The following is a 22,075-nucleotide window of genomic DNA, read 5'->3' as shown; positions in this document are numbered from 1 at the left end:
CTGGTGCAGATTGCTTGCTGTGTATTACTGACACTACTCTAACAACTTTCAGCTTGCATGAATGCTTGCATTATGTACACAAGACATGTTAACACATAAATCAGTATATTACAGTAAAGACCTGTTCTTAAGGAGAACATTTTGTTCCTTGCATCCAAAACATCACAAACCATCAAAAATAATACACGAACGTTCATAAATTAAAGGAAACATAAATAAGCTACATGATAATTAAAACCACACATCTATAAGTTACTTAGAAGTGTTAGGATGATTCCCCTTATTGGGCTCTAGAAAGGTAGTGATTGAAAATTGCTTAATACTGTCAGTCATTGCCACAATGTAGAAAGAGGCCAGGTGAACTTGTGCTTCAAATTTACTTCTGTTAAATTTGTGATACTTTGCTACTATCTATCTATCTAGTCACATTCTAAGTTTTGTTCTTTTCTTCAATTGAATTTCAGAAACTGAGACACAATTAATTTTCCTGGCTGTTTATTTGTTTGTGTATGTATTTCATTTGTAAACTTGTAAGATTTTTAATTTCAATTATAATTTTCACAGTGCAAGAAATAATTATGTTTACATGCAGAAAATATAAAAGTCAAGAGTTTGATCATTACCTGTAAGGTTTCATAAGCTCTTTTTCCATTTTTCCTGCATTTCTCCTTGTTTAAGATAGACTAAAAATTCTCTAACAAATTGAGACATTGAAATACTAAGATGACCTCTTTCAGATAATTTTATAAATCCGAGAACACTTTAAACACAGAAAAAAAATACACCTGCTTAGACATATGCAAATAAAGTACATTATAATATATTCAAATTGAGCTTTTGTAACAGAAGTGAATTCTCTAGTCTTTAGAGAACACTACTAATTGAATCCAATACATCACAACTCTGCCAACATAATTCATTGTTGTATAGAAATAAGAATTTTGTGTGTACAAGTTTCTTTATTTTCAGTAAATCATTGACTATGCTGGTAAAATCTGTTGACTCAACTCACTGATCCTAAGCAAGCCTAGTCAATTATGTCATTAAAAAGAAATTCCCTGACCATAAGAAATGTGCAGGATTATTATTAAGACAAGTTATCTAGCAACTTCATTATAGAATGACTGGAGAAAAAGTTCAGTCCACTGTAAGTGCCTTGAGCATGGGAAAGGCGCTATATAAATAAAATGTATTATTATTATTACTATTAATGAAAGTTTTTTTTACAACTAGTTTTAAAGTCAGGGTCATTATACCTCTAACTTACTTTTTATATACTGCATCTGCATTCATAAAAGCATAGTACTAAAGATTTATATTTAAAGGAAATTTAGAAATACTTCTATTTTTGCCATAGTTTTAAACATTTATGACTCTTTTGTCATTTTGGAATTAATTCACCTTATTTCTGTGGACATTTCTGACTTAATTGTATTCTGATAATTAAATATCAGTGGAATAGAAACCAGGGCAAATAACACTGTGTGCTAAAAGGTTGTAGCCACTTTAGGGTCACATCCACTTGTGTATTTATTAGTAAATTAAGACAAACAACTAAAAAAAAAAAGATTTTTCATCCATCCATCCATCCATTTTCCAACCCGCTGAATCCGAACACAGGGTCACGGGGGTCTGCTGGAGCCAATCCCAGCCAACACAGGGCACAAGGCAGGAACCAATCCCGGGCAGGGTGCCAACCCACCGCAGGACACACACAAACACACCAAGCACACACTAGGGCCAATTTAGAATTGCCAATACACCTAACCTGCGGGTCTTTGGACTGTGGGAGGAAACCGGAGCGCCCGGAGGAAACCCACGCAGACAGGGGGAGAACATGCAAACTTCACGCAGGGAGGATCTGGGAAGCGAACCCGGGTCTCCTAACTGCGAGGCAGCAGCGCTACCCACTGTGCCACCGTGCCGCCCATAAGATTTTTCACTCTTTTCTTAATTATCTTATACTAATGAAGGTTTAAAGTAGAATGGTCGAATTCAAACAGCATCAGACACAAAGCAGAAATCAACACTACACATGTACTGGCACCATTAAACAATGGAACTGCAATAGACACTGTAAATCAGAGGTTCTCAAACTTATTTTGTCTACCGCCCACTTTGAGAATCAATTATTTTCTAGCGCCCCCCAAAATTTTTAACTTTACCACATCTTAAAAATCACAAACGCAATCATTACTTTAATTATAGCGTGCCATATGTGTCTTATCCTGTTTCTGAGTTCAAACTTACATTTTAAATGAGACTTTCTAACTAACGGGAGCAATAAAAACGCAACTTTATAATATTTAAAAAGACTTTTATTCAAATTAAAACAAACATTTCAATTAAAATTTTAAAACTTATCTAATGTGAAGGATGAATCTGATGATTTTTAACAAGTTTGTTAATATCAGGTTCGAATTTACTCAAAAACAGCTGTAAGTCACCGCGTTCGGTAACATGCAAACGATTCCTCTTTTTAGTTAGCAGCGTTGCCACAGCACTAAATCCACATTCACACAAATATGATGATGGGAATGCTACCAAAAATCGTTGAACAATCGACCACAATCCAGGGTACAATTGTGGGATTGGCTTTTGTAGCCAAAATTCTTGGTAGCCATTTTTGAATTTGACTTTTATTTCCTCGTTCGTTGTCAGTTCTATAAGTTCTTCCTCAAGCTGGAATGATCCTGCTGTGTTGACATTTGAAAAAGGATCCAACACCCAGTCCGGTATTTCCAATTTTAAAATGTCCTGGAACCATTCTTTGAAATCACTGTGGAGGTTCTCCAAATGCTGGCAGTAAACAAGCAAGTCATTGTTGATGAAGGGTACTGCTGATAAATTAGGGAAATTGTGAAACTCACGTCTGCCGATGTTTTTCTTGTGTAAGAGCAGTTTGGCTACGAAAGCAGCAACGATATTTTTTGTTTTAATCAAGTTCAAGTCGTCACCTTGAAGTTGGAGATTGATATCATTAAACAATTTATACAGGTCTGTCAAGTACGTAATATCATTCTTTGATGTGACGAGGTTGTTGCACAATTCTGTGTCTTTGTTTTCCAAGAACTCTATCACAGAGTCAAACAGATTATAAAATCGAGTCAGACAAGTACCTCTTGATAGCCAACACACTTCTGTGTAAAACAGCAATCGGTTGAAATCTTCATCATTAACAACACAAAGCTGATTAAATAATCTGTCATTTAAAGAGCTCTTTTGGATTTTATCGACTGCTTTGATGACATGTTGCAGTGATTGAAACAGCCGTTAACTCAAATTTCTCGCAACCAAATGTTGTCGATGAATGACGCAATGAACAGCAAGCACATCTGGAATTTTATTTTTTAAGTACGCTATGAAGCCTTTGTGACGCCCTGTCATAGCCGGAGCGCCATCCGTAGCAGCTGATATAATATTCTTCAAGGGAATTTCTTTCTCATCACAAAACTTTTCCAGTGTATTAAATATGGTTTCTCCGGTTGTATCTGTCTCTAAATTTCTAGCAAATAATAGTTCTTGACATATTTTCTCATCTTTAATAAACCTCATGTATGACAACAATAGTGCTTCGTTAGTTGGTAAAGTGGACTCATCCAACTGAATTGAGAATTGACTAGTCTTCAGATGATTGCACAATGAGTCTTCAATATTTTCAGCCATTTCATCAATTCGTCTTTGCACAGAACTATTGCTCAAAAGGAATTTTTCGAATAATATCTGCCGCTGGTTTATGGAGCACAGTAGTTATTACTTCTTTTATTGCCGGTAAAATTAACTCTTCTCCAATAGTGTGTGGTTTGCCTGTTTGAGCAATTAACAGAGATATTGTACGAGGCTCGAAGTCCGTCATCGTCTTGCTTAGAAGCCACTGAAAAAAGTTTTGATACAGTTGGCTGCGCTATGTACTTCTTTTCCAGGTCTTCAAAATAGGCTACATTTTTTTTCTTATCTGGATGCATTTTATTCAAATGATCTTGTAGCCTTGAAAGCTTCATCGCTTCATTCGAAAATGTTTTTTGACAAAGAAGGCACATAGGCGAAGATGGATTTGTGGGATTTTCAACAAATCCGTATTTAATATATTCCGCACTGTATTGCCGTCTGTTCTTTTTTGCTTCCGACATGGTTTTGTCATTACAAATACGTGAGTAAAGTATTGAGCTTAAAAAACTTTCTAACGATTGCGCACAGAAACGCTAATGAAAATAAAAGAAGTATTACGTACTCTTATATAGGATTAAAATACAGCACGCTCCGACAGGAATAAGACAAACATGCACAAACTCGTTTACCTTATTCGACGGAATTCGTACTGAGCAAGTTAGAACGGTAACCGTCATTTTTATCGAAAATCAAAAATCTAGAAAATAAAAAATATCGAATTAAAAAATGTCGAAATTTTAGTATAAATAAAAAATTGGTTTAGGGGTTAAGGCTAGGGCTAAGATTAATTTTTTATTTATACGAAAATTTCGACATTTTTTAATTCGATATTTTTTATTTTCTAGATTTTTGATTTTCGATAAAAATGACCGGAATCAGTTAGAACAAGTATCGATGATCCAGCCGCTTGATACAGGATTGCACAAATCGCGTTGTTTAATAAAAACTTGTTAAAACTTGATTGCTCATGGGCTACCTACGAAAGCCATGATAAATTATTTATATTTATACAATCAAATAGGACAGGAATAAGAACAAAATAATCGATGTAGTATAGTAGGTAGGTTTTGATTTTAGTTTACAATTTTAAAATATTAGAAAAAAAACACAAATCAGCCATCGCCCCCCTAAACCGCTTCAACACCCCCCAATTTTCTCTGGGCCCTTTAACGCCCCCCTGTAGGCCTCCAGCGCCCACAAGGGGGCATTATCGCCCACTTTGAGAAAGACTGCTGTAAATGAATGTGAAATCATACTGACAGAAATTTTAGTTGTTCAGATGTGGGCAGTGTTATATTACTTGAGCTGTCCAGATACAGTACTGTCAAGATCTTGAAGTGTCAACATTTTGTCTTTGATGTAGCTTAGGCAGTTTCAAACCAGAATAGCACATTTACATATTGCTCAATCACAAAATGCTTAAAGGTTTTGTTAAGTTCTTCGTCTTCAAATGGGATATTCATATGAAATGGACTAAATGTCATAACAGCGTTAAGCTTCAGTGTGCTGGAGTGTTATGCATGCCTCCACCTTAAGTTTCTCCTCTGGGTTTTTATTTCACAAAGTTTCAGGAACTGGGAGCATCTCTGAACAAGTAGTATGGAAATAGGGATAAGGTGTGCCATCAAGGAAGATGATCTGTGTATTCTATTACATAAAATGAAGTTATGCATTTTAATACTGCACATTATTAACATGGTAGAGACGGGCAGCATGTTGCTTAAATATGCAAGTACGAATTTCACTGAAGTCTGTACAAGTGACACTAGTATTACTAATACTAACAATAGCCGTTTAAATGTTGTGTACATAATATGATCATAAAGGACGGCACTGACACATTGCTAATTTTGTTAATGTTAGATAAAAATATAGTAGGATTTCTAAGTAAAGGATAAACACTTTAATCAAGTAGAGGTATTCCATTAATAATCCTGCCGCAGCAGCAACATTAGCTCCTGTCATAACGATTTTTTTAAAGAAATACCTAAATATGCAATATTTAATGTATACCAGTTGCAATACTAGATATTTAAAATCATAACAAAAAGTCTATCAAATCAAAAGCAGAATAATCATGAGGAAGTGACAACTAGATACTTTATATTTGGAAATAAAGCAAAAAGACTGCTGCCAATCTGAGGAGGCAACATGGATATATTATGCATAGGGCCAGTAGGACATAACATATTGAAACAGGCAGATGCCAACAATTCACAAATAATAATGACTGATTTTAAGGTAGGGCCAAAAATCAACACAGGATTGCTACTGATAAATTACTTAAACATTACAAGCTCAAAAGATGTTATCTTTAACACAAATATATACAGTACCTGACTTTAAGATCATAAATAATATAGTAACAATGCAGGATGACAGAGGGTTTGTCAATTTATGCATTGCTTGTGGCAGCAACTTGGCTGGCAGATGCAAATTCTTAACCAGTTGCCAAGTTAGTGTTAAACATAATAAATCATAAGTTTTTTTCATCTTAGACAGAGCATACTTATTAATGAGACATTGTTGAAGTGACAAGTATTAAAGAGAACAATAGAAGTCACATTTAAGTCTTGACAATAGCAGTGTGCGCACAAGAATCAAATATGGGAAGCAGTCACATATTAGACAGACTGAAAAAGTCTCTGTACAGTCAGTGTCACATTACATGACTTACAGCCAGAGGGGATATCAAATTTGAAGACTACAGTTGCCAAATGTGTTGCCTATGTCATATTACACAACTATTAGATATTGCAATGGATGATATATTACTCAACTCCATAACAAAATTTTAGCGCAGTTTTACATTTCCAAGGTATTACATGCTCACCCCTTTTTCTGATAGCCATTAACTTTCGTCTGACCACACTAGTGCTGAAATAATGCTTTACAGGTACAGCTAATTAAGTCACAACCTCCACCCTTTCTTCCCCATGGCTGTCATGTTAAGTAAAACAGGAGATATCAAACAGATCAGATGAGCCTTTGTTCTGTTTTCAAGATCCAAAATACAGTACATGCTTTCCCTGTTTCCGTGCAGCTGCATTGCATGCATTGTACTTTGAGGTGAGCACTCATTAGTTGCTGGCTTTTGCATACATAGAGCCTGTCCCTGTGACTCAAAACAAACTCAAACCTGTTTGATTTTGTCAGGGTAAGATGCAGACTTGTCAGACTGAGTTGCTTTTGCTGTCAAATTACACAACTGGGTGTCACAGGAACACACTACAACTGCCCCAGACTTGCTAAAATTGTGTAAAATTAATCCATAACCTCAAAAAACGAGGAAACATTCCTAGGCATTAGTGCTCTCAGTATGAGCGATCTACCCAGGCATTGTAATCAAAAACAGTGATCTCATATTTAATTAATCCAAGTCTGGATCACAGAGCCAGAGTACATCATAGTACCCATGGTAAAAGGTAGCCAGAGATGGCAGGACACACACCTAAACACAGATCTGCTAGTGCTGCGCTTTATTGGTAGTGACTATCTATGCATGACTCTAAAATATCTTTTTCAAAAAATCCTTACATAAAAATAAACAACTAAATGTAACCATATTTGTAAATCTTACACAACTTAAGAGTGAATAGACAGGTTCCTGATATATTGTTTTCCTGTTGCAATAAAAAAAAAAATTAAATAAAGAAGAGGAATTGTTTGGAAAAGACTCAAAGCTAGCAAATAAATGAGTTCCTGAAAAAATATCACTTTAATTCAAAACTTATTACTCGCCAAACAATACATCACTGACCTTCAATTAGCCATTCACAGTTCCCATTGACAGAGTAGTTCCCAGGTCCATCGGTGACGTATCCCAGAGACCCATTCAGCACCTGCCTCACCCCCTTACAGTCACCACTTTTAACTGGCAGCAGTCGAATGAGCAATAGAGCTGCCAAGAGGTAAATGCGGGGATAAAGGACATTGCCTTGCAAGACCCACATCTCTGGTCACACTCCACAAAGACACCAGGTATCAAGATTGTCACTTCATGTAGTGTTGACACCAATCTGGAGCTGAATGGAATATAAAAGGAAACACATGGTAAACAGTCAATACATTATTCAATTGATGAGATACCAAAACAGACTGTGAAAAAATACAGAATGAAAAAGCTAAAATGAAAGCAGAACTTTACAGTAGAATATTTTCAGAAAGAGTCTCAGGACTATGAAAACTCAAAAGGGGCAAAGGGGTACACATTCTGAACATGAGACACCTCCTGGTTACCAGAAACTCAAAATAGTTACAAGCAAACACATTGTGAGCACAGAGGTCAGACTTATGCCAAAGCAGAGCACTGCACCAAAATGCTGAGATGAAGAGGGGGTACAGATAGGCACTCGCTTTTTAGGAAACAAAGATGATCCACAGTGTCTTACAAGAAAGTAAGGATCATTTAAAAGCTTTCAAATGATGCAGTATTATAAATGATATTACACAACTTATTCCAGTTTGTACTTTACTTTAACTTTACTTGTTCAAGAAGAAAATAAAAACAAAGTACAAAATTGTCTGTATATCAGAAGATACTGCAAAAACAGCAATATGCTACTTAAGCATTTATAAGTTTTAAGTATTTAAAACCCATACCTAAACATTAGGTTGATCTGCCTTTTTCTGCAGTAACAGCTTTTTATTTTTCGGGTAGGTATCTACCAGTTCTGAACACTAGGTCTGGAGTGACTTTTGCACATTCATGATGGCATATTTGTTCCAGCTCATTCAAGCTTATGTTTGTAAACCTCCACTTCCAAATTGAGTCAAACCTTGTTAGTGGGGAACAGGCTGAGATAAACACTTCATTTTTTTATTTAAGCCATCAAACTACTTTCATAATGCCCTTACAACATTGTTCTGCTAACAGTTACATCTCACAATCTTCACGATTTTGGTTAGACTGAAAAAAACACTTGTAGCATGTTTTAGGCACTTCAAGTTCATTTTTCTTCAACTCTAACAAGGTTCTCAGTCTCTGCTGATGAAAACTATCCCAGCCATATGATTTTTCTGTTGTTACCACACTTTACTCTAAGTAGTGTCTCTTGGGGTGTGCACTGTATTAGGTTTGGGCCACACATAGTGCTTTGAATTGTTCAGAAAGCTTGATCTTGATTTCCATCTTTTCTTAAAAAATTCCTAGTTCACTTTCACAGTTTCTGACAAATGCAAACCCTAATATAATACATTTTGAGTAACTGTTTCCTTATTGTATCACAGTTTGCGCCGCCTTTCATATAGTCAATGGACAGGAGCACAGGCAAGGGAAATGTTTACAGATATGGGAAAGGAAATTCAGATGCCTCAAAGCATGTCCTTCTCTCTTTACAGAGTTAAGGACCAGGGGAAAACTCATGGAGTGATCATAGATGAGAAACACAATTATCACTATGAGGTAAGTGATTGCTTGTCAACATTTGATAGAACTTTGTCTCCTATTTATTTAAGGATTCCGCTGGAGGATAAATCAGAAGTCAATACAATAGGTGTAGGAAGTGACATTTTTCATTACTGAATCTTTTCTACTTCAAAAAAAATTGACTTTACTCTTAAAAACTGATATGATGTGTGCATGGCAACGTATCCTAGCCACAAATTTAATATTCACTGCCAATGACCACCCCATCATGTGCTGGCTCTTGGTTTTGCCATCACCAGGGTCCTCATGTATAACGTGGTGCGTAGAATTCACACTAAAACAAGGCATACGGACATAAACAGAAATGTGTGTATGCACAAGAATATTGAGATGCATTAAACTAACCAAATTTCTACGCACTTCTCATTATCAATCCCAAACAACATGAACTTTAACACACATGCATGAGCCTATAGCCCCACCCTCACTCCTCTCAGAATTTTGCATATTTGAGTATGCAAATCAATATAAATAATCCCTTCTGTTCAGTGACTGAGCAACTAAAGGAAATTGATGGAGTGGAACTCAAAAGATCAAGTTCAGAAAGTTGCACAGTGCTTGAAATTAACCCCTTCACCGCCCTCTGCCGGATATATCCGGCACCGCTGTTTTAATGCTAACGCCATACTGCCGGAATTATCCGGCACATTTGCCTGTGGTTATATGAATGCCTGGCAAGTAGTATAACTGACGGTTTGGCGTGGGTATTATTACTACGTTGTATTTCGACAAGTCTGTGGTTGTTTTGGCCGGTCATGTGACGTGATTCGCATGTAACAGCTGTGAATATGGCGAAACGTAAACTGACTTCAAGTGAGGCTTTGCAGGCGATTTTGGACAGTTCTGATCATGATTGTAGCAGTTCTGAAGAAGATTTTAGTGACAGTGATGAGCAGCAACGTGCGCTGCATGATATTGTGAATGAAGACGCATCGGATGACGGCGCTGAGTGGGTGTATCCCCAGCATCTCAGCTGGGCTGCTGCCCGTGGTGAACTACCTTTTCTGCATTCGTTTGAGGGAACGTGTGGCTTTATTGTTGATGTAAACAATTACACTGCTGAGCAGTTTTATGAGCTGTTTGTGTCACCTGATTTGATCAGACATTTTGTTCATCAGACAAATCTGTATGCAGCACAGTTTATTGAGAAAAATCCCAATTTACCTCCACATTCCCGTGTTCGTGCTTGGTTTGACACTGATGAAAATGAAATGAAAAAATTCATTGGGATTTTGATGTTGATGGGAATAATCAGAAAACCAGATATTGAGATGTACTGGTCTACAGATCCTATGTATGCAACACCTATTTTTGCAGCTGTCATGACACGTAACCGATTCTCTTTGCTGCTGAAATTCTTTCATTTGAATGACAACAGAAACGAGCCAGATAAGAAAGATCCAAACCGCGACCACTTGTTCAAGCTACGTCCTTTGATTGATCATTTATTTGAAGCATTTCAGTTGCCCTACATGCCAGGACCGTCAGTTGCAGTTGATGAAAGTTTATTGTCGTGGAAGGGCCGCTTACAGTTTCGACAGTATCTACCATTGAAAAGGGCACGGTTTGGTATCAAGATGTTTTGCTTAGCTGAGAATTCAGGTTACATTTATAGATTTCGTGTATACACTGGCAACTTGCACAACATTTAGTGGTCAATACTGCTTGAATAAATGTAAAAAATGTAAAAAAAATGTAAAAAAGTAAAAAAACAAAAATTGTTCAGATTTCGCCTGGCTTGGGGAATATTTAGGGAGTTGGCGGTTAAAGGGTTAAAAAGAAGTGGTCAGATATCAGAGTCAACGTGAAAAGGTGAGTGTCTGAGTGTCATACAGAAGCGTATTAGGGCCACAGAGAAGGGAAAAAAAATAGTGACACAGTGAAGAAGAAAAGGTCTATGTCGAGATTAAAGTTGAAATGTCAACTTTAATCTTGAAATTTCCTCTTTAATCTCGTAGTTTATTTTGTCATTATAGTAGAATGTCGTAAACTTTATCTTAAAATCGATGTTTAATTTACTAGAGTTTCTCAGATCCAATCGTAACTAAAGTAGCACGTTAAATACTTCATATTCTAAATGTTCCCTGACCCAGTTATTAATCACTACGTGCTTCTTAAACAGCCTTTCTCTTACGCTGACAGGAGTATGCAGGCAGTAATCGCCACACAGAATACATTACATTCATGATATTACAGCTCTCTCAGCATTTTAGAATAATAAGATATGGAAGCACGGCGCCCCATCCAGGGATTGTTCTTGCCTCCCTGCAAGGTGCTTGCTATGACGCACATGACCCTGGATGGAATACTTTATTGCAACAGTACTGTCTTTGTCAACCCCCAATTCCTGCCTTTCTGTTTTCTTTTTCCATGTAACCAATTGCCACACAATAGCGTCTGTAATAAATGAAAAAACAAATGCAAACTTAGAACGCCAATTCTTCAAAACTTTTAAGGAACTTTGAAAAATCTTCATTATACATATTTAATTATTCTATCGATTCATCCAGTGTCATGCCAGTCCCAGCAAGCAGACTGGGGCACCAGTTAATAGCTACGCCACTGTGCCCCCACATGTTTAAATTATTAAATTATATATAATTATATATAACTTCATATATACATACACACAAACACAATTATTATAATATTTAATGCATTTTATCATAAAAATGAAATCAATTATACAACCAAACAGGACACAGCTCCAGGTGGATAGCTCTTAGAAATCTAAATCAACTTAGAAGCTAGTCATCATCATCATGAGATATTGAAGGTTAAAATAACAGAATACAACAACATAGTCTGTCTTGAGAGGTGGTGTTATTTCTCTAGAATTATAAATAACAATGCTAGTAATCCCAGAGTCTTGTTCTCTACAATTGATCATCTGATAAATCCAGGTCACTCAATGGAATGCCTCCAAAATACTTCCAGTAAAACTTGTGAGGCTTTTGCTGTATTTTTTAATCAAAAAAATAATGATATCAGAAATAATATAGTACATCTCCACAATACGGATCCTCATAAACTCTGGTACTCCATTATAAGCAAATTAAATTCTTTCACCAGTATAGATTTACCTGATTTTTATAAAATTATTTCTCAGCTGAGACCCTCCACCTGTGTCCTTGACCCAATAGCAACAAGTTTTTTCAAACAAGTAACGGGCGTGCCAATTGATAGTATTCTTGACATAGTAAACTTGTTATTAGATACGGGGGTCTTCCCAGACTGTCTTAAGACTGCTGTAGTTAAACCCCTGCAAAAGAAAAATAATCTTGACTCCTCTGCTTTGGAAAATTTTAGACCTATTTCTAACCTGCCTTTCTTAAGTAAAATTCTAGAGAAGACAGTCATTATGCAGCTTAATGATCACCTCAATAAACATACTATTCTTGATAAGTTTTAGTCGGGTTTCAGAACAAATCACAGTACAGAAACTGCACTCGTTAAAGTAGTAAATGACTTGCGGGTAAATGCATTTAGAGGCCATTTGTCTGTTCTCATCCTCTTAGATCTGAGTGCCGCATTTGATACCATTGATCACAATATTGTTAGAAATCGCCTTAGTCAATGGGTGGGCCTCTCTGGCAATGTCTTAAATTGGTTTGAATCCTACCTGGTAGGTAGAAAATTCTTTGATAGTTGTGGCAATTATACTTCAAAGACACATGATATTCTATATGGTGTTCCACAAGGCTCTATCCTGGGTCTGCTGCTCTTTTCGATTTACATGCTTTCGTTAGGTCAGATTATCTCAAGGCATAATGTGAGCTACCACAGCTATGCTGATGACACACAACTGTATTTATCAATAGCGCCTGATGACCCCAACACTCTTGATTCAATGATACAATGGATGGATGAGTTGTAATTTTCTCAAACTAAATAGAGAGAAAACAGAAATTTTAGAGGAAATAGTGGATATAATGAGGTTATTAGAAATAAACTTGATGCATTAGGAATAAAAGTCAAGACGGAGGTAAAGAATTTAGGGGTAACTATTGACTCTGACCTGAATTTTAAATCACATTTTAATCAGATTACTAGGACAGCATTTTTTCACTTAAGAAATATAGCAAAAGTTAGACCTCTTATAACATTGCAAGATGCTAAAAAATTAGTTCACGCTTTTGTTTTCAGTCGGCTAGATTACTGTAATGCATTCCTTTCAGGACTACCAAAAAAAGACATCACTCAATTGCATCGAGTGCAGAATGCTGCTGCTAGAATCTTAACTCGGAAAAGAAAATCCGAGCACATCACCCCAGTTTTGATGGCACTACATTGGTTACCTGTGCCATTTAGAATTGACTTTAAAATAGTGCTTATGGTTTACAAAGCTTTAAATAATCTCGCTCCATCTTACATTTCGGAATGTCTTACACCTTATACTCCAAATTGTAACCTTAGATCTTCAAATGAGTCTCTACCTAGAATTCCAAGAGCTAAATCATTTAAAAGCCTGTACAGCAGCTGTCCTTTTGTCTCACTGCCTTGTCTCGTGTGACGTCAAAGATCACGTCTCGTCTGTCTCGTCTCCCTCCCATGATTTTTTTTAAATTGAGAGCTAAGCACAATTCCTGCAATAACATGCTGAAATTTTCATGTCTTAACACTAGAGTTACCAGAGTCTACGAAAAAACTCGTAGATCCGGCCCACCTTAAATCCGTTCTCACCTCTCTTTTGTCTTCTAAATGTGCCGATTAAGAGGAGCAGCGAGCAGCTGGCTATTCCATCCCCCACCGTCGCAGAACGTTCACTAAGTTTTCTCAGCTCATGCCTTGTTTGATTATCTGGGAGTGACTGAACTGCTGGAGTTTTAGAATGGAAATAATAGATCGCTATTTGGAATACATGCATTTCATGCGTGTTCCGTTTCTACAGTAATCTGTGTAAACACATTGCTAAAACAGAAACTTTTTCATATTTTAGTAATAAATGTTACAAAATGTAGGCATAAACTATAGAATCTGTGAAGCCTGAAGAACAAACATCAAATAAACACTTTCACAAAAGGTTCAAGGCTGATACAACAGCTTCCGTGGCTTAACGCTACGGTTTGCTGATTTGGAGAACAGCTGCCCTACCGTGCTACAGAGACGTGAGTTCGATTCCCAGCTTTGAAGAAAATGGTTTTTTTTCCCTCAAACGGACATTGAATTTATAAATTGGTATGCACTGTAAATCGTTAACTTTAAAATGTCAATCGCGGTTATTTCTGTTGATTAATTCATGCTTTTTTACTTAGAGTCAGAACAGGAGCTTTTTCAGCTTATTCAGCTTCTGATCTGACTCAAACAGCGCCAGTATAACTTCACACCCGATCCGACGCTGTTCGTTTTCAAATAATATTGCATTACTTCGACGATGTTTTCTGATTGGTACTATTCGCGTCATAAAATGATTTCTTCAAAATGTCACATATATTTGTCTCTTTCTTTTTTTAAAATGTGCATTGTAGCACTCAGCAACTGGCCACCTGCATGTTCTTGCGCACACTGAATAAGACAGCGCTATATGCAATCATCAGATTCAAATGTTAACAGTTATATAGCACAGAATGGAAATCAGCAGTTCTTAGCATTCCACCACGCAAGCTGTCATATCAACCACCTACTGTAACTTGCTTTCTTTTTTCTTCGGTTATAGTCTTGAATAAAAGTGCACTTGTTTTGTTATACTTTTAAATCAACATATGTTCCTGTGTTTGAGCTACATGGGCATGCTCAAAAAATACACGTGTAATGCCACAAAAAGTGCATGCAGACACTTCAGTTCGCAAGCATTGGTACGACAATGCAGTCACAAGTACACTGCAGAGCTTTAGCGCGTCTTTATGTGAAAACAGCATTAGATGGGGAGTGTCTAATGATTGCATATAGCACTGAAGTTACTGCTCTTTACTATGCTTTCCTCTGCATGTCCTGGAGTACAAAAGAAACAGCATACAGCAACACGTGGGGACTGGCAGTATTGGGGGAAAAAACACGCGGTCGTATGTATCGTGATACACTGCAGAACTATAGCGCGTCTTTATGTAAAAACAGCAGTGTCAGGTGGGGTAAGGAAGGATCCTGAACGCGACTGAGACAATGAAAAGTGAATTTAAAAAAAAAATAATGCTAACCTTTACAAATATCATAAATTACACCGGCTGTTACAGACTGAAATCAAATGTATCTTTTTTTTCTAAAATAGTGAAAATAAGAACACTTCTCAAAAGGGAGTTGTGCAGCATCGAACTCATGACCTTCTGATTCCCAGTCAGCGACTGATACTGTTGCGCCACGGAAGCAGTGATAGCTAATGCGTGTCAATGTCACACACTAAGGCGGCTTTTTTTGGCGGTGGCTTTTTTTTTGTACCTTTTGTGAAAGTGTTTCTTTGATATTTGAACTTCAGGCTTCATACATGTAAAAACATAAAATAATGTAATTGAACAAAATGTATGTGTGTACAGAAAATAGGACAGAATGATGAAACTTGTTTGTGGTTTGCGTACGTGACAAGAAGTATGTATACTTTCTGGAAGTTTTCTTTTGATGATGTGTGTGACAAGAAAATATACCTTTAGGGTAATGACTTTACAAAATTGGAAAAGTACAATGAGTCAGGACGCTATTTTTATTTCTTACGTGGTCAACGATCAGGAGATTAGAAAGGTATAAAAGAGCAAGGACATCTGCGCTCGAGGCAGATGAAGTGCGGTGTCCTAGGACTGTGTTTCTCTGACATTTTACCTTTGCCTGGTATGTATCAATAAAAGGTTTTGACTAATTTTAATTTTCTTCTCTGTCTTCAGTCACAAAAGTGTCCACAGTTTTTGGCGCCCGGACGTGGGGCAAGAGACGGCCGGTCGACTCCTCCAGCGAGACCATTTCAGTGATCCGTCTTACCAGCGGACTGCCGTCAACTTGAGATCTCCGGCAGCAGAGCATGCAGCTCCGGCAAAAGTTAGGACTGCCCTGTCCTGAAACAGTTCTTGCGTGAGGAGTCCCTGGTCTCCTCTTTGCTACATCCACAGTGACTGAACGGATTTCCAGACAGAGCTTGCACACTTCCAGGCTGGGGTAAGCACCGGGGGATTTCCGAACATTTTTTATTTTCTAAATAACGGGAGGGCGAGTTTCCTGTTGACCGTCTAGTCATACTCATATCTCTACGGGTTGCTTAAGGTGATGGAGACTTGACCCAAGCAGTTTGACGCATACGAAAGGTCTGACGAAAGGATACTGGCCTCACCCATATCCTAGACTCGGCTGGACGTATTGATGTAGTATTCTGCTGAACCGAATCGGACACGAAGTCACCTGAGCTGGAATCCGGGGATGTGAGCGGACAGGCTAACGGGACGAGTAACGGGATGGTATGGAAATATAAACCGAAAAGAGCACAGATTGCAGGATTGCTGTTAGGACGGAATGATATGTAGCGCTATGGAAGATATGTAGCGCTATGGAAAATAAATAAATCTACATACGGAATAAGCAACAATACCGTGTTCTCCTGGGAACTGGGACAGGACCGATAGTTAGGTGTCTCCCCTTGGGACTAAAGAAGGGAACAGTAAGGGAATAGTGAGTGGCACACTTAATACCTCGCTGATTCATACGTACAAGGGATTAGGCGAATCAGTATATAGTTGGAAAATTAAATACAGACTATGTAGCGCTATGGAAGATATGTAGCGCTATGGAAAAATAGTTGGAAAATTAAATACAGAACCCGGGAGAGCAAGGGGACATAATGGGAACTTATAACAGTAAGCCTGTTAATCGCCGCACAGGGGGATCAAAATCATTAGTGCTGGAAGGATTATTTTCGGAGGATCAACAGACGCCCCGTAAAAATGGGTCTCCTAGGAAATTTATAGAAAAGAAGACAGGTTTAGATTTCAAGAAGGCATGTAAGAAATGGAATAGACAGAGTGGTGGGCGTTGGCCGATAGAGGGGACAGGAGATGTAAGTGAAATACAGGAAACTAGGAAGATCCTGTGTAGGAATAAGCAGGGTTGTTATAATAGTGGACCGTATCGAATGGATATGTTCGATAGATGGGAATTAGTAATAAAAGACAGAAATTTAGAAGCAGTACAGAAACAGAATGAATTGTTGCGGGCAAATGAGGGAAAGGCTAAAAAGGAGAAAGAGGAATTACTAATTACATTACAAAAAGTTCAGATAGGCACTGAACCACAGGCAGATGGGAGGAAAAGGAAGAATAATCCAAATAAAGACCCCCTTTATCCTATTATTTTTTCCCCTCCTCAGTACCAACCTCAGGCACCTCCATTTTCCCCTCCTCTATCCCCCATTCCGACTGCCCCCCCTGCACTACAACTAGCAGCCCCTGATGACCCACCCTGTACTAGACAAACCCCCGTCTCCAAATGCACTCGAAGTCACAAACCAGCTCCAACTTTTTTCTCTTCTGATCCTTCACCTTCACTTACTTGCCCTTTAATAGAAGTTCCCAATCCCCATTATAACCCTGCCCATCCAGCTGGACCCCAAAATCCCACAACAGTTATGATAAATCGGAATTGGGACATCCAAGAACTAAAAGATGTCGTGAATGCACTTCCAGATCCAAAGGAAGTAGGAGGACTAAAATTTGTTGAACAACTTGATCAGTTAGATAGCATGTATAAGCCTAATGCTGCTGAATGGACCCAGGTACTTCGTCGAAAGCTTGGGACCACATGGGCCACTGTTAGCAGGGGTGTCCGCAATGACGTTCCATGGGTATGGAACCCAGCTTTAACTCGAGGACAGGGGATAGGTGGAGAAGGCGAATTTAACCCACAATGGGAGGCGTTGAGACAAAATATTGCAGAAAAATATAAAAAAGGAACGGACTGGTCCCTTATTTCTGCTGCAAAACAAAAGAGAGACGAAACGGTTGATGAATGGGCACATAGGATTCAAGACCTTATGGCTAATCACTCGGGCTTGGGAAATGTTGATGACCGCACCCAAGCTGCAGTTCCACCTTTTGTTTCCGGTTTGCGCCTTGATATACAAAACAAGGTCCGCACTTCCTGTATTGAGTGGGAAAGTGCCACGTTTGATGAAGTCAAACGACATGCTGAACATGCCGAAAAACAAACTAAGCAGAAGGAATCGGACTCTCATGCCAAATTATTGGCAGCACAGATGAACTATTATACCAGGAATACTCCTGACCAAGGTCGAGGATATGGCTTTAGAGGAAGGGGACGAGGACGAGGAAGAGGACGAGGTGGTTTTAGAGCTCCTCCTGTTGACCACAATAAGAATCCTTTTATTCCCTCTCCCTTAAATTCCAATGCTAATTCCTTCTCTTGCTACACCTGTGGTGAAACTGGACATTTTCGTCGGGAGTGCCCTCACAGACAGCAACAGCCCCCACCTCCCCTTATTCCACCTGTTTTTTTCTGACACCCCTGACCAACAATACTGGCCATAGGAAAACGCTGGGACCTCCAGCCACTCTTTTCAACTACCTTTGCTCACCCATAATTCAGAGACTGATCCTTTATTGACATTGTTCGTTGATGGCACTGAGACTGTTTTCTTAATCGACACTGGTGCCACTCGCTCGCTGGCAAAGGTCCCTGCCTCGAACGAAACTGTTACTGTGCTTACTGCTTCTGGACAACCTCACCTTCTTCAAGTATCAAAACCTCTTCAAGTCCAGTCACGTCCTGGCGGACATACCTTACTGCATCGTTCAAATTACCCCTTACCCCAACCCACTTTTGCAGCATGGACTTTAGATATTTCCCCACACACCATTCTCCTCAAAGCCCTACACTCTTTTTCCCCTTGTCTTTTTCCCAATTTACAGGCCCCTGACATTTTACACTGTACTGCCCAATACTTCCCTATAGAGGTAGACACCACCTGGCTACAATCTTTCCTTACTTCTGGTACTTGCCCCGAAACCCTTCACATCTCCTGTGTTTTTATTTCATCCACAAAGGCAGCTGCTTCTGTTCATCTTACATGCTCACAGCACATATATTATCTTGGCGGCACAGTGCCTCATATTTCCTTAGCAAAATCACGCACTGTAAATGGGGGAAATAGGACCATGGGTAGAAAAATGCCTTGAAAGAACAGACTGGTTACAAGTTACTCCAGGTATTTTTGATACTCCTGACCATTTAATAACTAAAGTAGTGTTTCAAAGGATAGCCCATTGTGAGCCTCTGGTGATCCACCCGAAATCCTCCTTCCGCCCGCACCGTGCCCAATATCCTTTGTCTCCCGAAGCAGAGGCTGGCATCTCCGCCGTACATTCCGATCTCGTCAAACGCGGTACCGCCGATGGACATGGACCGTCATGCCTCAGGGATACAGAGAAGCCCATTGTGTTTATGGACAAGCTCTTGCCCAAAATTTAGAAGGCTTTTAGCCGGAAATAGGTAGTACATTGATACAGTATGTAGATGGAAATAATATGTAGCGCTACGGAAGAAAATTGTACAATAGATACCCAGAAATTGTTGCTGTTTTTGGGGGACAATGGCCATAAAGTTTCTAAGGTTAAGCTGCAGCTAATCAAAACAACTGTAAAATATCTAGGTCATGACATTACGTATGGAACAAGAGCTCTCTCTAGCGATCGCATTACAGCCACTACAGACAGTGGGTTCTAAATTTTACTGAAAGAGCACAGCCGTTGCAACAATTGGCTAATACTCCTGGCATCCTCCTTTCTGGCCAGGTCCAATGGAGTGAACTGGCTGAGAAGGCTCTCTGTAACCTCAAAACTACTCTTCTATCTGCGCCCGCGCTAGGTTTGCCTGATCATTCTCGTCCATTCACTTTGTTCGTGGACGAAAAGCAGGGATTTATGAATGCAGTACTGACGCAACAACATGGAGATAAACAAAGACCGGTGACTTATTTTTCTAAAAAACTGGATCCAGTGGCCGCAGCACTTCCTCCGTGTCTTCGTGCTGTGGCTGTAACAACAGAAGCTGTATTAGCAAGCACAGATGTAGTTCTCATGAGCCCCCTAACAGTTAAAGTGCCTCACGCTGTACATTCTATCCTAGTACAAGCCAAAACTTCACATCTCAACTAGTTACGCAGTGGTCCAAGGGGACCGCCTGCTGGAAGCAAATCGAATTTCATCAAGCTTAAGTGCACAAGCAGCTGAACTCGTAGCACTCACTCGAGCATGTCAGCTGTCCGAAGGGAAGATCGTAACAATTTATACGGATTCCAGGTACGCTTTTGGAACCTGCCATGATCATGGAGCATTATGGAAACTAAGGGGATTTAAGACCAGTACTGGCAAACCCATCCAACATCAGAAATTGATCGAATCCCTTTTAGAAGCCATAACCAAACCATCGAAGCTAGCGATTGTTATGGCACTCATTTTGTGAAAATAATAGCTCACACAGGAAAACAGGATCCTGTTAGCAAAGGAAATGAATTAGCTGACCACTTTGCTAAAGAGGCTGCATATAATAACACACCAATTTCTTTATTCCAACAGAGAAATGACCAGGACCCTGATAATCAAATTATTTCTTTACAGAGTGCAGCCACGGATATCGAAAGGAGAAAATGGTCCAAAGAAGGGTCCCTCTCTGATGGAGTCTGGACTCATAAACACACTAACAAACCTTTTCTCCCAAAAGCCTCTTTCCCAGGAATGGCAAAAATCGCCCATGGCCTCGATCACGCAGGAAGAGATGCCATGGTTCGAGATGTTGAAAAACATTGGGAAGCTGTAGGTTTCTCTACATATGCAGAGCAATTTTGCAGATGCTGTGCAATATGTCAAAAGTTTAATGTGGGAAAAGGTACCCAGGTAAGTCCCGCCGTTACCCCTAATCCAATGGGTCCGTTTGAACACCTCCAAATGGATTTCATTGAACTAACCCCGTCTAAAGGGTACCGATATTGTCTTGTGATTGTCGATGTGTTCTCCCGATGGGTAGAGGCTTTCCCTTCAAAACACAACGATGCCAAAACAGTAGCTAAAGCACTAATTAAAGAGACTATTCCAAGATGGGGTATCCCTCAAAAGTGACAAACAGACAATGGCACTTTAAAAGCTAAACTCGCAAAAATTTTGTGAACAAACTAATTTATCATGGCCGGATGCACTACCCTTAGCTTTAATGGGACTAAGGGGACGGACACACCGACAACTGGGACTATCACCGTTTGAGATTCTGACCGGACGTCCCATGCCCGTTGGCATGGTTGTAGGAAATGTGAATTTGCATACTGTGGACAATGATCTTCTCTCTAGTCTTGCAGGTTTACGAACCTCGTTGAAGGAAATCCACCAGCAGGTTAATCAAGCCTGGAGGACCAGCCCCTTTTCCGAGGATTTACCAATTCCCTTGGGCACCTGGATCCTGGTTCGAGATACTCGAAGGAAACACTGGCATCAGCCTAGGTGGAGAGGATCATTCCAAATTCTTCTACCCACACCACACGCCGTGAAAATTGAAGGACTGCCTGCCTGGATTCACGCCTCACATTGCAAGAGATGGCACCCTTGATTGCTGTGCTACTATGCTTTTCTTTTCCCTTGTCTACTGCCCTGGTCACCTTGACTTTCCCGTTAGGAATTACCACATCAGTGCAGTTTGATTTCTGCTCTATTGTCAACTGTGGGACTGGTCGACAAGCCCAGTGGACCGGGTCTGACAAATACGTGTGTATGAGGGGAAGTAACTGCGACAACTGGCAATGGGTTTTTGCTAACACTGGAACTGAGGACTGGGGTTATCAACCTTTTGAGGCCCAAAAATACGGTTTGAAAAATCGGTTTTCTATCATAAAAGGACATGCCTCTCATGAATGTGCTGACAACCATTGTAACCCCTTGATCATTACTTTGAAGAACCCCTCTTTACATGACTCAGGAATATATGTATTAGGGGCATATGTATCTGGAACAGACCCTTTAGGGAGATTTCTAATTAAGATTGACAATCCTGTTACTAACACCCCTC

General features: G+C 39.2%; 1 protein-coding gene across 1 annotated transcript in view; it reads right to left on the bottom strand.

Annotated features, from left to right (window-relative positions):
* megf8 (multiple EGF-like-domains 8) overlaps positions 1-22,075 on the bottom strand; it is a 115,638-nt gene that overhangs the window by 88,210 nt on the left and 5,353 nt on the right. The window contains exon 2 of the mRNA XM_051920590.1: positions 7,430-7,694. Within this exon, the coding sequence (XP_051776550.1) occupies positions 7,430-7,622 (193 nt within the window). The 5' untranslated portion in view covers positions 7,623-7,694. The remainder of the gene's footprint in view (positions 1-7,429; positions 7,695-22,075) is intronic.

The sequence above is a fragment of the Erpetoichthys calabaricus genome, chromosome 17 (assembly GCF_900747795.2).
Source record: "Erpetoichthys calabaricus chromosome 17, fErpCal1.3, whole genome shotgun sequence".
Lineage (NCBI taxonomy): Eukaryota > Metazoa > Chordata > Cladistia > Polypteriformes > Polypteridae > Erpetoichthys > Erpetoichthys calabaricus.
This window is presented reverse-complemented; position numbering and strand designations above follow the sequence as displayed.